This window comes from Pseudopipra pipra, chromosome 4 (assembly GCF_036250125.1).
Source record: "Pseudopipra pipra isolate bDixPip1 chromosome 4, bDixPip1.hap1, whole genome shotgun sequence".
Taxonomy (NCBI): domain Eukaryota; kingdom Metazoa; phylum Chordata; class Aves; order Passeriformes; family Pipridae; genus Pseudopipra; species Pseudopipra pipra.
Window position 1 is genome coordinate 67134596 of NC_087552.1, and position 14981 is coordinate 67149576.

Consider the following 14981-nt stretch of genomic DNA (forward strand, 5'->3'; position numbering starts at 1 on the left):
GCGACCTGGTCTAGTGGAAGGTGTCCCTGCCCATGGGCTGGGCTGGATGGGCTTTAAGGTCCCTCCGAACCCAAACCATTCTGTGAATCTGTGATTACATGATAATAAAAAAGTGAAGGAGCCATGAGCCTGCCCAGAGCTCCCGTCACTCTCACACATCAGGGACTGTACCCGCTTTTCTTTCCGGAGGGGTCACGTACGGCCACAGCTGCCTTGCACCGGCGCTCCAAGCTGCCCCCGCTGCTCCCTGTCCTGTCCCTGGCTGTTCCCGCTGCTCCCGGCGCTCCGTTCCCGGCTGCCCGCGCTGCTCCCTGTCCTGTCCCTAGCTGTTCCCGGTGCTCCCTGTCCCGTCCCTGGCCGAACCCTGTGCTCCCGTTCCCGGCTCGCCCGGTGCTCCCTTTCCCGTCCCTGGCTGTTCGCTGCTCTCGCAGTCGCGTTCCCAGTTGCTCTCAGCAGCTCGCGCCGTTGCCAGGGGCGCGCGAGGGATGCTGGGAGCTGTAGTCCTGCCGCGCCCTCCTCAGCGCTGAGGGACGGCGCGACCGGGGGCGCGGAACTACCCACGCGGGGGAAACAAGATGGCGGCATTTGTTTGCCGCCGTTGCCAAGCGTCTCGTTCCGCGCCTCCTCGGTTTGCGCTCACGAGCAGCCAGCGGCCGGTCAGCCGCCAGTTGCCGGTGCATGGGAAGCGCGGACGGGCACGAACAGAGTCTGCGATCCCCCGAGTGGACGCGCGCAGACCAGCCCACAGAGAAGACTACAAGAGACCACAAGGGACTGCGAGTCCCGGCATCCCCCGCGCCAGGGCGTGGCCCGCGAGGCGCGCGGCTCGCCCGCCCCCCGCCGCGTGTTACGCAAATGAGCGGCCTGGTGGGCGGGGCCGCCACCCGATTGGGTGGGGAGGGGAGGGCACGGGGGCGGTACCGCGCATGCGCGGAGGGGGTGGCGCTGTCGCCGGCCGCGCAATGTTTTGGGGGCGGTCGGGGCGGCGCGGAGCGCGCGGAGCTGCCGCTCGGTCCCTGCGCTGAGGGAGCGCCCGCGGCCGCTACCGCGCCTGGAGCGGCCAAACAGCAGGAGACCATCCGGCGGAGCCTCCCGGAGAGGGGCAGGGCTCGCCCCCGGTCCCCCGAGCGGCTCGGGCGGGCAGCCGGCACCCCCCGTGGCAGCGGCGGCGGCGGGGTGTCAGCGGCCGCGGTGATGATGAACAGGTTCAGAAAGTGGCTCTACAAACCCAAGGCAAGTTGGTTGTGAGGAGGAGCTGCCGCCGCCGCCCGGCGCCTCTCTCCGGGGTCACCTCAACCCGCGGGCGCGGGTCGGGACGCGGGTCCCGGCGGATCCCGCCGCGGGTCCCTCCGCGCCGGTGCCGCCGCCGCAGGAGCCGCGCGGGGCGAGCGGAGCCCGCGGGCGCTCGGACGGTCCCGCCGGGCGCGCTCGGTGTCGGGGCTGCGGGAGCGGCGGTGTGAGCGTCTCGCCCGCTGCGGCGGGGGGATGACAAAGCAGAGCGGGAGCCGCGGTGCGGGTCCGGCCCGGCGGGAGCGCGGCCGGGCGGGCTCGGGGCTCTCCCCGCACCGCGGGGCTGCCGGCGGTGCCCGGCCCTGCCCCGTGCGCTGCGCGGAGCCCGGACCAGGGAGACGTGCGGGCGCTCCCGCGGTGCCGGTAACGCTGCCTGGGTGCGCACCCGAGAACTTTTTTAAGTTAAGGAGATTTATTGAACGGTGCTTTCTGTAGGTGTGTTATTTTCTGCCCTTCTCGCTTTGAAATTCTTGGAAGAAATCCAAGAATCGCAGTTTGCTTTGTAATGAAATTACCATCTTCTGGCACGAGTTAAGTAACAACTGTCTGGAGAGTGATCTTGTCTCGCATGTGATGTTCGGGTTGTAAATGAAGGGCATTGCTGGTTTTGAACATCTAGAGCATCCTTTTATTGTCCAGACATCACAGCAGTCAGTATAGTTATTCACTTTATCAAGTATCTAATTTCATTTTTGTCCCTGTTTGTCGCTATCGCCCATTTTTTCCTTATGCTTTAATTTCAGTAATGATGTTAAGTCGCAGTTTTCTGAGCAAAGTCTCAGATTTTTCTCAGTAAATCTCCTGTGTACTCACTCCTTTTGGCTGAATTACGCCCAGTGTGTTGCAGTTTAAAAAAAGAAAAAAAAACTCTAGGCAATTCTGCAGAATAAAAGTTCGTATTGTGCTGGCTTTATGGATTTTGTATGTAGTCATAATTCTGGGTACTGCTGAAGAATACATACTGTCTGATGTTGCTGTTGCCGCTAATAGCTGAAAGGAAAATAATGTAGAGATTAAGTAACTGAAAATACAGTAACAAATTGTAGGTAGCTTTCATTAAACTTTGTTATTTGTTTTTGGTTTATACCAGGGAAAAAATGAGAGGAACAGTTAATGAACAGAAAGAAATACTGGTATTCTTAAATGCAGAAGAAATCATTGCAAAAATCGCTTCTGTCACTGCTTTTTTTAACCAGAACTCATTAGATTTCATGTTATTTTTCTTTCCAATGGAGATTTCATCTTTTTGTGATAAAATTTACATATTAATATACTGTCTCGTTGTTGTATGATGTGTGTTCAGCATTCAGGGTCTGTATCAAACAATGTATCATTATACTTCTATGAGACCTCTCTGGTGAAGGAACTTTTCAAGCCTGTTGCATGACACTGGACCTCATAAATCAATGACATCTATTACTGTTAGTTTAAAACCAGCACCAGGTCCTTTTTGTTGCATATTTATGCTTTCTTTGCCAACGGTTTTTGTTAGTTTCAGTGGCTTCCTGGGTAATTTTTGTTTGGTATTCAGAATGGGCTGCTGGCGAACTGTAGTAGCTTCAGAAACAGGCATTTTTCCTGGTGTCCCTATTGAATCGGTGTGGGTAGTGTCATTAAATCCAAAGAAGTTTGAATAGCACTTCTCTGATAGACTGTAAGATGGAGGAGCTCACATTTGGAGGCTGTACCTTTCCTGGTTGGACTACTTGCTTTTGTATTGGGTCAAGGAATCCTTAGGATTCCTTCCCTAAGGTTAATGGGTTCCATAGGCTGTTTTGAATATACTGTATTTTGAAGATGACTTTCCTGAATATTTATTCTTTTGGGGGTTATCACCACTCATGACTGATGTTACTTACTTGTAATCCTCTGTTAGGTACTAAGCATGATACATTATATCAGTTAGATTTTGCTACTCCCAGTGATGGGGAATGCTGCTTCTGAAGCATTCCAGATCCTACTGTCGTATAATAGGACTCGTGCATGGCAGCAGATTTTGGTGGCGCTGGGCATTTGGCCTACAGCTTTGGTGGCCATTCAGAGAGACTTTTGAAGGCAGTGGGGGATGACATCAGAGTGCAGCAAATTCACAGTGCAACCTGCTCAGAAACCTGAATATGTGCTTTAGTTTAATCCCAAGGGAACTGTTTCATAATTCATCCCCCAAAAACCCCAACCCCAAAATATGTAAATTAATTCAGTTTAATCTTTGTAAATGGTGGAGATGGGGAAACAGAGCAGAACAGATAGTGCATAACAAGATGGAATCACAAAACTCTCAGGATAATCATCAGTTCCTGTAAGATGCAGGGACCTGCATCGAGGCAGGGATATTTACTTGGTAACTGCTGCATCTGTTTGAACATACCAAGAATGGGAGAGAAAATGTGGGTGTAGGAGGTGGAAAGTCTTGACTAATGTTGCGAGCTTGTCACGGGAACAGCACGGCTCTCCTAGATCCTGGTGCAGTCTTCCTGTCCAGCTCTATTCCTCAGGTATGCTGATATGCCAGATTTTAATAAACTGGATCAAATGCCGGGGTGGAGGTAACCGGAGAATGAAATAAATAGCAGAGACATGATCTGTAGAGCTGGTAGGGCGCAGACTGTTAACTGATGTATTGGAGACAGAGCAGAGATGGGATTTTGTTTCCAGCCTCCTGTGCCACATCGATTGTTTTTTAATTTTTAAAATGTTGTCTGTCAGATGTGTTTTGCTTTGAGGGCCTGTGGATTCAAGGTGTGAAGTTTTTGGAGGGAGGTAGGTGTTTGCTTTTGAACCAGGAGAAAACGGGTGATTTGAAGCAATAGCGTTCTTGAATTGCAGCACGTTGCTGGAACAACAGTTGCTCTGTTTGACCTGGGGGACACACTGCAGGCTTCCCAGGCACTGCCACCTTCCTGAGACAAAGGATGATCCCTTCTAAATCAAAATACTTGTCTGTATGCACAGATATGATAGAAGTATTTCCTGTCAGTTCAGGGAATTTCTTATCTTGTACCGTCTGCTGCTGGAGCATTCCACAGGTGTCCGGTCAGAACATGCTCCCAGACAGATCTGAGCATCCAGTAAAAATACGAAACTGGACTGGTTCTGCAGAGTTTTGAAATGCATTTGATATCCAAAGAATTTAGAATAATTTCTGTGAATGTTGCAGCTTAAATCTGTAGACTGGCTTGAAAAATGCGTGGGTAACTAGCTCACAGGGATACCTGCTTTGAATTGAGCTCATATTGTACTGGTATTTTGAAAGACCTGTTTAGTGTTTGATGGGGGAAAAAAAAGGTCTGTCTCTAACCACAACTTGAATATGCTTTTAATCTGCTTAGCATAACAGACCGAAACATCTTCAGTGTATGTTTATTTTTCATACTTATTTTTTCCCAAAATATTGCTTGCTTTGGATTTACATCTCTGAATAAATTTTTACCTGGGGGACAAAAGCCAGGGACTTTTTTTTTTTATGAGACCTTACCTTCTTTTTTGCTATTTCAATTTGCATTCATTAACCTATTTATTTGCTCCTAGTTTCTTTCACTTTGTATATGTGAACTTCTAGCAGAAAATGTTAAAGAATGTCTTATGTTCCTGTAATTCACTCAGAATTCATAGTTATTGGTAGTAAAGATAGTGCTTTGTGAATGCACTGCCCCAGTTAAAGGGTGCTCCCAAGGCTTGCATAAAGCCTGGAGGTTTTGTAGTTGTGTTTTTTAACACCTCTCTCCTCAAAGACTGACCGAAGTGCAGCTGTGCCCTTAGTGCCTGTTTTGAATAAAAGCCAGCCTAACTCCCATGGAGATGTGAAGGCAGATTTAAGGAAATGGCCCCAACTTGTAGCTCGGAGTGAACACTTAGTGACAAGTGGGTACTCAGCAGAGCTCTTTCACGCCCCTCAGGGACTGTGCATCATCTCCCCCTGGAGCGCTTGAGGTGCTGAGTATTGTAGTTGTTTCCTTCCTGGGCGTTTGTTTTGAAATACTGGTCATTGGTTTCTTTTCTTAAATCTGACCATTGCTTTCTGCAGCTGGATTAGCAGATGCATCTTCAAGACAAGAGGTTCTTGCTGCCCGTTAATGTGTCTGCAGTGGTGCTCTGTGATCGGAAATAACATTTAAGGATAAGTGGAATGGCAGGTTCTTGGAGAAGGCTTGTTTCTGGGTTTGTGCACAGTACCTTTCTCTTACTATTTTAGGGATCTTCTTAGCTACATTTATATGAAAGTAAGCCATAGGTAGTAATAATTGTTGCTAATAATAGTTGCTAAAGGACTTTGAGCAATAGATAGGTATGCTAATTACAAAAAAAGGCTTAAAACAATAGATAGTAAGTGGGTATCTTGGAAGATCTCAACGCAAGTAAGGTGAAGAGAGCATGCCTAGGGGATCAAGAGCAATCACCTAAAGTAGAAAAGTGAAAGCCAGTGGCAAACCCCCCAAACAATGAGATTACCTTATGTACAGCTTTTAATGTTCAACACTCATCTAGGATTTTTTACTTTTTTTTAATACTTCTCCTTGTGCAAAGTAATGCAGGAAGTGCTAGAGGTCATCTTTCTCAGCAGTGTTGTCAGGGTTGCTTAATGGCAGAGCTGACTCGAAGTAAAAGATGGAAAATACAATAGGAAATAGTTAAAACTGATTTTTTTTTTACAGTAAGAGAAGAAACTTGTTTGTAGGATTTTTTGGTAGGAAAACTTTGTAAGGAGGAAAAGAGTAAGAGATCTTTAAAGATGAATAGAAGTTTGAACTTTAGAAGAGTGGAAGATAGTAAAAAATTACACAGTCAACTGTGCTTAACATACTGCAAAAAGCATTTTTAAAATTGGGCCAATAGAATGAGATGCATGAAGAATTATTTTAAGCAGTGTTTTGATAGATGGAAACGGTCAGAAATGAAAAGGACAAAGCTGCTGGAATAACCAAGCAACTGTTGATACTGATTTTGGGAGAGTGGATGAAAAAGGAAGGATGATTTACCAGTGATAGATGGAAAGCAGCTAACATCTTAATTCAGGTCTGATTTCAAAATCTTAAACTTGAAGGGTTGCTCTTCACAAAAGAGAACTAGAACGAGTTTAGTCTTGGGAAAAATGTCTTAGAATGAAGAGTGAAAGAAGAGGTAAATGCTATTTATAACTTAAAAGGTTCTCTTGACTGGTGCCATACAGTATTCAAAGCCTTTGGGCACAGCAGTTTGGGAGCAAAATGTATTATTTAATGCAATATTTATATTAACAACTAATGACTTTACAAGACAGAAGATTGAGGAGTTTCTCTTAGTTGGAGAAAGAGCTTTTACTGGGTATTTGAAAGGCACTGTTTTAATGATCAGATCTTTGATCTCGGTTATCTGCATAATTATTCTCGTTGCCCCTCTCTGTTTAGAGACTGCAGCTATTTAACTACATTAATCAGTGTTATTGATAACAGTCCTGAGGAAGGCAACTTATAAATCATCATGCATTATTCAGAGTTTTGCATACTGAATTGCTTCATTTTAGAAGCACCATCTAGTGGTTTGAACACAAGTGTGGGAACTAATAATTCTTCGCTGATGGATTGTAGCACTGCAGCTAAATGAAGACAATTACCTGCAGTCATATTGTTTCTTAGCCTTGGTTTTACCTGTGTCTGAAGAGGGGAAGTAGGTAATTATTGCAGTTGTCTATTAAGGGAATTGCTTGGCTGTTTTTAATTACTCTGTTGTGGAATACATACACACCTTGTAAAATTATTTTTGATGCAGATTGCTGTGAGCAGAGTCATTGTATATCAGATGACAGGTCCACCTAGCCTGATGTGATGTCTGGTGGTTATCTCTGTCCTGTGGCAGATGCCTAGGGAAAAACAATGAGATGAATAGAAACTGATATTTCTTCTGGGCTTTTTTTTTAAAGCTTATGGTAGTCTGCAGCTTAGGAGTTTGCTGAGCTACAGATTGTACCCTTATAATTCAAAAGCTCATGAAGACTTCTCCTTAAAATGACTAATAATTTTTCAATTCATTTATACTTCTGGTCTCAGTAATGACTACTGGCTTCTCAATGCTTAAAGTTGAGTTTGATCCCACTGAGGCAGGCATTTTCATTAGAAACTTTTTCAAACAGCCAGTGGTGTCACCTGTTGTGTCCCTTGTCCTGCAGACTATCTTCTGGTCTTTCTCTTGGAAACTTGATTTGGATGTTTTAGATTCTGTTCCTCTACTTCCACAATGTGGTGGTACTTAACAGAATCTAGAAAAACTTGCTTCTTAAAGATTACAGTGCACTCTTCCTAGGTTGTTTTAGAGGAATGACAAAACAAAAACAACTCACCTAAAATATCCTCAGCATTGGATGGCAGAAGAATATTTTCTTCCTGAACTAACTGAAAAATAGTGAAAATGCTGTTGATGTGCTTCATGTAACTGCTTTAGTAGTTATGATGATCTACTTTCCTGGCAGTTGTGCTAGCAACGTTTATTTAAATTAATTCAGTAAAACTATTTTTAAATAATGGTGTTAAAAATAAATAATTGAAGGCTGTGTATGTTTGCTTGGCTCATGTTTAAAGACAGACCCACCTTCATGGTGCATGTGAAAGAGCAAGTTCCTCCAGCTTGGTCATTTAACTGGAGGATGCTGCTGGAGTCTGTCTGACCTGTTTTCAGCTGAATCTTTGTTTTCATCTTGAAAGTACACGATATTCCAAATATTTATTGTACTTAAAATGCCAAGTCTGGGATCGTTGGTGTCATGGCCATATGCCTCCTGCTTGCCTTCAGGAAGTGAGATGCTGCATTCCATGCTAGCTGAGGCTGTTGAATCCTGTAAACTGGAGCTCTCCCTAAGTCAGCTAAAAGCAGAGCACTTAGCCTGTGTCTGGTGGACAGCTCAGTGTAATAGAATATGATTTTCCTTTGAGGCAGTGTCAGCTGCCTGCTATTTGAAAACAGGTGAGTGACAAAGACTGTAATGCATTTTCTAGAGGTCTAAATTTAGGATATAGGAAAGAGCAAGGTTTTTTGGGAGGCAGAATGTTTGGATAACTCAGAGATGCAGCATTCCCATCTCAGTACAGCTTACTGCTGTAACTGGAAGGTCTTACTCTTATTTATTTATTTTGATTATGTGGGTCAGACTTATTACATCCTGTCTGAGTATTTCTGTTCTACCCTGAAGGCAGTAGGAGTTTCTTTCTTGTCTCCCCAGTAGTCAGTGACTTTTTTGCATTACTTCCTCAGGCTTCTGGCCTGACAATTCCTCTCTCTGATCCTATCAATGGTGGTTCTTAGTCTGATTCCTCTACATTCACCGCCCTCTCCTCCCTGTACTATTATCACTTTTGATCGCCCTGAAAAGCTGATGGACAGGAAGTGAATTAGGAAACAGGATTCTGCAGTGAGGTTGGGGAATTGTGTAAGAATCTACAGCAAGGGGAGTGGACCTCTGAGCACATCACCTAGGGACTGCCTCTGCTCTGCTCTGTCCTGGTAGGCCATACTCTTATGTTTCTTCCCTCTCAGGGTCTTTACTCACACTTGAAAGCCATTCAGAATGAATAATGTAAGAGTGGGCATCAGGTCGGTTCCAGCTGTACCACTCTGGGTGAATGAATGAAAAGAAAGCAAATGGGGGAAAGGACACTGGAGAAGGCAGGTGAAGAAGGTGGGGTTGACAAAAACACTTGGCATAAAAATGTAAGACAAATAATTTGAGGGAGGAAAAAGGGAGGATGACTCTTGTAGTCTTTCAAAATGCCTGCTATTTATTTTGAAGTGGAACACAGATTAATTTAAATTGGGGTGATGTTTATGCTGGAATGTGTTAATACCTGCCTTCAAATGGCACTTTGATCTCTGAGAATTATAGGTGGTTGAAGCTAAACTAACCGGATGCTCAGGGTGTTCTGCATTTCTGCTTTGCATTCTTCTAATTCTCACCTTCCTTTTAAAGTAGGAAATGTTTCCTGACGTTCTGAAGTTCTTCAGATGTTCAAAACCCTGGTTTATTCAGGTTATTGTTTCCTGCCATGAAAGGAGCTGAGCACGAAAGGGGTCTTGTGTGTTTGTCTATAAGTGGCTTTTGGATGTTTGTCATCTAATAAGCTTCTTTAGGAATGGTATGGGCTGTCATATTAATGTTTTTCTCTAATTCTGCTTCTGTAAGCACCAATCTCCAGGCAGAAATTTCTCCTTGCTGTCTTGGTCCGGTTGCTGAAGTTTTTGTGCTCTTACCATGCAAATGAGAACATATCAGCCTTCTTCTTATAAAACCCTCCACATTTCTCAAAGGACTGTCTGCTATTACTTTATTTCAAGATTCATATATATACACAGAGTGCCTGCATTGCTAAACATTTAGTGGGGTTTTTTTAAATATTTTTTTATAAAGCTGGATGAGTGTGCCTGATCTGATCAACAGCCCTACAAAAATATCTTGATACAATAGAAGTCATGTCTTTTTATGGTGCAATATGGACAGAAGCCCTTGTAGAATAAGGAACAGTTAATATGATGTAAGAAATAGGCAAAAATGTACAAGGCCTTCATATCTCATCTGGCACCCATGATTTGTTTTGCTTTGTATTTTAAGGAATCTTGCAGGTCCTCACTGAGGCGTAAGAGATGAAGTGGGACTGGTAACTGGGCGTTTCTGTGTCCCTTGGTGATGAGTGGTGCATGTTCCTCCTGGAACATGGTGATTACATGAGTGCAGGTCCTGGAAGGACGTGTGGTGCCACGGGCGAAACACGCTCTGTTCCTGCAAGTGAACCCACAGGCCCTGTTGTGTGGCTGTAAAATGTGAGGTTTGCACTGATTTTTCTGTAAGTCTGCTTCTGCTTCATGCAGGTATTCCTGGTGGTGAGTTTGGATGGATCTGGAGGTTTGTAGGTTGTAGTGGGTTCTTTCAAGGAATGGTCTTCCTGTGCACTGCAGAGTTACCTGAGGGTTTTTTTGTGTAAAGTTGAGCATAAGAATGTTATGTCACGATCAGCAGCAAATAACTGGAAGTGGGGAGGTTAGTTGATGTGCCTTGTGTTAAAAAGTGCATATTATGTACTGACAGGTTCTCACTGGTGTAATTGTTACTTTGACTAATTTCTTGATATTGAAGTGATTATTGAACATGTTGTTGAGAATTTATGTGTTCATGTTGGAGAATCTGATTTCAGGTATTGTGGTGATATTTTGAAGTTACTGTGTAGAAGAGTGTTTTTTGGTTTGTTTGTTTGTTTGTTTTAGTTTTACTGTATTTTGATAATTTCTTTGCTAACAGTTTTGTTGAAGCAGTTGACTGAATGTATTTGAGGAAGATATTATATCCACAGCAAATATTCTCATTTTCAGTAAGACTGGTTTTTGATTTTGTGGTTGGGTTTTTTTAATTGCAGTTCTTTTTTTTTTTTTCCTAGATTATGTCATACCTCTGTGTCCAAAACTTTTGTTCACTGCTTGCAGTGCCCTCTGTTTCCCTAACATTACTTCCACCTAGATTTTTTTGGTGGTGTTTTGTGCATAATTGCGGACTTGATACAAATTTTTTCCCCTCTTGATTTCAGTCAAGATACTTGACAAATACTAGACCTGATACTTGTGGTGACAGTAGGAAGACAGGGACTGAAGTAGAAAGGTAATAGGTTTTTTTTCTCTTCACTTCTCTCACTAGAAGAGACAAGCAAGCATTTATCTTTGTTTTAGAGCCTATATTCTATTGACACTTTAATGTTTTTATCTAGTTATTTTTAAAGTTATATTTTCTCAATTGACCACGCTATTGCATTTGACAATTAGTTTCTTTAAGAAAGCCTTAGCCTTAGGTTGTAACTGTTTTTCAGTTCATTTCTTCTTTTCCTATTGCAGTTTGAGAGTAACTGTTCTGCACTTTCATAGTAGGCAGTTTTGTGTACAGTTGAGAACAAGAAACAAGGAAGTTAATGTTAAAATAACTTACCTCTGAATTTAAAGTATTTTTAGATACAGAACTGGGATGCAACTTTTTCAAAAATGAATGCATCTTTTAAAGCCATGACATTCTTTTCAGTGTGAAAAAATTAGAACAGTTTTTCTTCTGTATTATAAATGTTCTGTTAATTTCTTAGTGTAATATATGTGTATATATATGTGTGTGTGTATATTATATATATATGATCTCCTGTTCTGATGTTAACAAATCAGTGGTGGTGAATTGAAGGTGCCTAGTTGTTTATTTCCTGCGTGAAGCAAAGAGGTTGTCCATTGCTTAATTTCATCTGGCTTCCTATGACTTGACCAGTGCATAATAAGCTTTTTGATTAGTTTTGAAAAAAATGTCTGATAGATATAAATTCATACTTTTTGAGAAATCATAAACCGTGTAAGACTGTCATAAAGAATGCTTCATGAGTGATCCTGAAGAGTTAATAGGTGACAACCTTTCTCATAGAAACATTAGTTTTACTGTAAGAAAGCTAAGCACAATTTTTGCTTAAGCCCAGAGTCATTTGTTAGCAGTCAGGTCAAGCATTGAAATGTTGTGAGGTTGGTTCCAGTTCTTTTTATAGTTATTTTTCCATATATATATATATATATATATATATATATATATATATATATATATATATATATATATATCCTAGTGTGCCTGCATGTTGTGTGTGATCCAAAACCTGTGTATCATCTGTGCATCTTTCAAATACAAATAGTCATTCTTCCTATCACTGAAATGGGGAACTGAGGCATGAAGGTGAGATGAGGTTATTTAGTGCACTTAAATGTAAGCCAATAGCCAAACTAGCCAGAAGAGCTTAATTTGGGGGTTTCTCAACCATTTTATTCCTCATTTGCCACTTCTTTCTATCCACTACTTTATATGAGATTATTTTTCCTTTTAGATTACCCTGCAATAACATTTTACCAGCTGAAGCAATGGACCAGATTGTATGTACTTTGCTATTCAAAGATTGGAGTGCAACTTACTGTTGCCATATGTTTAGATTCAGTGTCCAACTCTTGCTTACAAATGAGAACATATGGGAGATAGGTAATGGTGATTTTCAACTGTTAATTAGTCATCTTTAAACCGATGCCTCACTAGCCATCCCTCCAGTCACTTCTGTCTTTCTCATCTCCCCCTCGTGGTAAAATCGCTGGTTTATGTTGACTTGCAAAGCTCTGGGTGGGGGAAAAAAAGGTTTCCTTCTACTGAAATGCTTCTGTAGTTTGGAGGGGGAGAGTGTTTTCCAAGTCAGCAGACATTGGTGAGTCTTCAACGCACAAAGTACAGAAAACCCATTTCACTGAGGTGTGGGATATTTTCCTTACAGATGTTATATTCTGTTTGGTTTGTGTGAAATCAAGTTGCTGATGTGCTAAATGTTGCATAGTAAAACAGGAATTAGAAGTTCCTCTTAATGCTGGCACTTGTGAGGTGTGTAGGTTTTACAGAGTTGGATAAAAATATTATCACTGATGACTGATCTTAACCTTTGAACCTGTTAATTACAAACTCATGATAGGATGTGGTTTTTGGTTACCCTGTATCACACTCTGGTTACTTAACTATGTTATTACATACTGTTTGACTCCCTTCTTTTACTGCTTATTAGGCAACTTTTCTGTTATAATGACCTAATACTTCTGTAAAGTGAGATATGGTCAAATGAATTAGTGCAGTAGTGATCCCTTCAGAGCAAAGGGAGATGTATTCTCTTGTCTCCAGTTTTCAGGATATCTGACTCCTATCAAGAGTTTCTGTCTGCTCCCCTTGTGAATTTTAAATCAACCAGGACAGTACAGAAAGTGCAGGAATGCTGCTGGTGCTCAGCTGGTGCTTCAGCTTGTGGCCATGTGCTCGTGTCTTAACTCCCCGCTGTTGGAAATTGTGTGGCTGCATCTTGCACTGGATCAGCTTTCTAACACAGGTGGGAACTAACTTGCTTTGTGTATATAATTTTGCAGTCAGTTCTCAGCTTACAGGAGGAGAGGGGCAGCATGAGTGCCTTTGGTGGCAATGTGGTCTTTATATTACCTTGTACCAACTATGGAGTTGCATCTTCAGTGTCTTTAGTGCTTGTGCCTTAAGTTTATTCTTAATATTAAGACTGGTGAAATAAAACACTAACCCAGACTGCACCTATTCTATTGCTCTTTCTTTTGTATGAGAGGTGCTAATTTCTTAAATGAAGAGGCCAGTCTGGAACCCATGTGAAGTTATGTGGGACTAAGAGTTGAAGTTCTGATTCAATTCTTTAGCATAAAACAGGCTCACCCAAAGTTATTTTTAGGTGACATTAAGGCTCAGACAGTGTATAAAATGTTAATGCAAGTAATCTTGCAGTGACAGAGACACAGATAGCATGTGCTGGAAGCAAAGCTCTGCAGAAGTAGTGAGGCAAGACAGTGAGCTATATAAAGGGCAGGGTTTTTGTTCTTGGACTACATGCTGCTTTGAGCTAGCTGTTCTTACCAAAAAGAGCCGTGAAGTATTTGGTTAATGCTCTGTTGTGAGTTTGGCATATCTGTTCTCTGTTTCAAGTTCCATATATGAATTGTCAAACCTAGAACTTGCTAATTGGGTCTTGGAGCCAGTAGATGGAAGGATCAGCTAAGTACACTATTTAAACATTAAAAAAATTAATTTAAAATGCTTTAAAAGCATATCCTTTCTTTAATTTTCATCAGCTGGCTCAGAATTAATATATTGAAATGACAGTATTGTCTGATACTGTAATATTTTTCACTGTGTGCTCACTGGAATGAGATTTAAAAAACTGTAAGAAAGAGGAGAATACAAATCCTTATTAAATTTACTTTTAGCCAAAATAATTTTTTCTAATTATTCTACACTTTGCCTACTTTGAAAACTAGCAAATAAAACTTCTCCATAGCTAAATTGAAAAGTAAGATGTGGGATACACAAGCAGAGGTATTCTTACTTTCTAGATTGCTGCCCCCACCTTTTGAGCACGACCTGCACAAGTCACTGCATTCTGCCCTCAGTGACACTGCACCACTTTGTAGAGGTGTTGAGTGGTTACAAAAAGAGCTGAAAGCTTTGCTGCTTTGGAGGAGCTACTCTTAAAGCAGCAGAAGCTGCTTCTGGGGAGGTTACTTGCTTAAGCAACTTGAAAGCAACATGGGTGATGATATTACATGATGTGTTTCCGTATCTGTGTGTCTGCTTTCCCCCTTCCCCAGTCCATTAGATCCATGTGGAGCAATTTGGTGTTTCATATCTTACGTGCAGGAAAAAGGCAGCATTATGGAGAAATGCTGCCTTCCTGATGTTATTCCCACTGATAACACCTTCTGTTGGAGGAGGGGAAAAAGAGGGTTTTTTTGTGATTCGTGTCACTTTTCTCTCATGATAAAAGAAAGTGTTAGGGGAAGTCTATTCTTAACCTGCCTCCAAAATTATTTCCAAATTCTAATTACTTCTGAAAAATCAATGAGGGATTTGCTGAGGAATATGGGGATTGAATAGAAACTGTCTATAAGCGGTGTTGGAGCACCCTCTGCAGCCTCATAATAATATTTAAATGAGCTTTGTACATTTCTGGTGATACATTAAATGGAATGAATAATCACAAAGAAAAATTAAGTATCCAGGTGCTTTATGCTGTTATACAGGCTCATCAAGGTACAGTAGTAGATCCTTAGGGAAGATAATTAATTAGCATGTTGTAGACCTTTTGTGTCTATTATGCTACTGTACCTCTCCTGAAAAGAAAACT

General features: G+C 42.2%; 2 protein-coding genes across 12 annotated transcripts in view; one reads left to right on the plus strand and one right to left on the minus strand.

Moving 5' to 3' along the window:
- CFAP99 (cilia and flagella associated protein 99) overlaps positions 1-600 on the minus strand; it is a 54783-nt gene extending 54183 nt beyond the window's left edge. For 4 of the 6 annotated variants that reach the window (XR_010430266.1, XM_064653394.1, XM_064653395.1 and 1 more), the window contains exon 1: positions 201-600. Coding sequence is in view for 3 of the 6 variants with exons in the window: in XM_064653394.1 (XP_064509464.1) it covers positions 201-585 (385 nt within the window). In the remaining 3 variants the exon portion in view is untranslated. Of the gene's footprint in view, positions 1-171 lie in introns of all 6 variants that reach the window. The other 2 variants (XM_064653396.1, XM_064653397.1) reach the window with 1 other exon arrangement.
- Positions 601-945: 345 nt separating this feature from the next.
- ZFYVE28 (zinc finger FYVE-type containing 28) overlaps positions 946-14981 on the plus strand; it is a 151863-nt gene continuing 137827 nt past the window's right edge. For 3 of the 6 annotated variants that reach the window (XM_064653400.1, XM_064653402.1, XM_064653404.1), the window contains exon 1: positions 948-1233. In XM_064653400.1, coding sequence (XP_064509470.1) covers positions 1195-1233 — 39 coding nt within the window. In that variant the 5' untranslated portion in view covers positions 948-1194. Of the gene's footprint in view, positions 1234-14981 lie in introns of all 6 variants that reach the window. The other 3 variants (XM_064653401.1, XM_064653403.1, XM_064653405.1) reach the window with 2 other exon arrangements.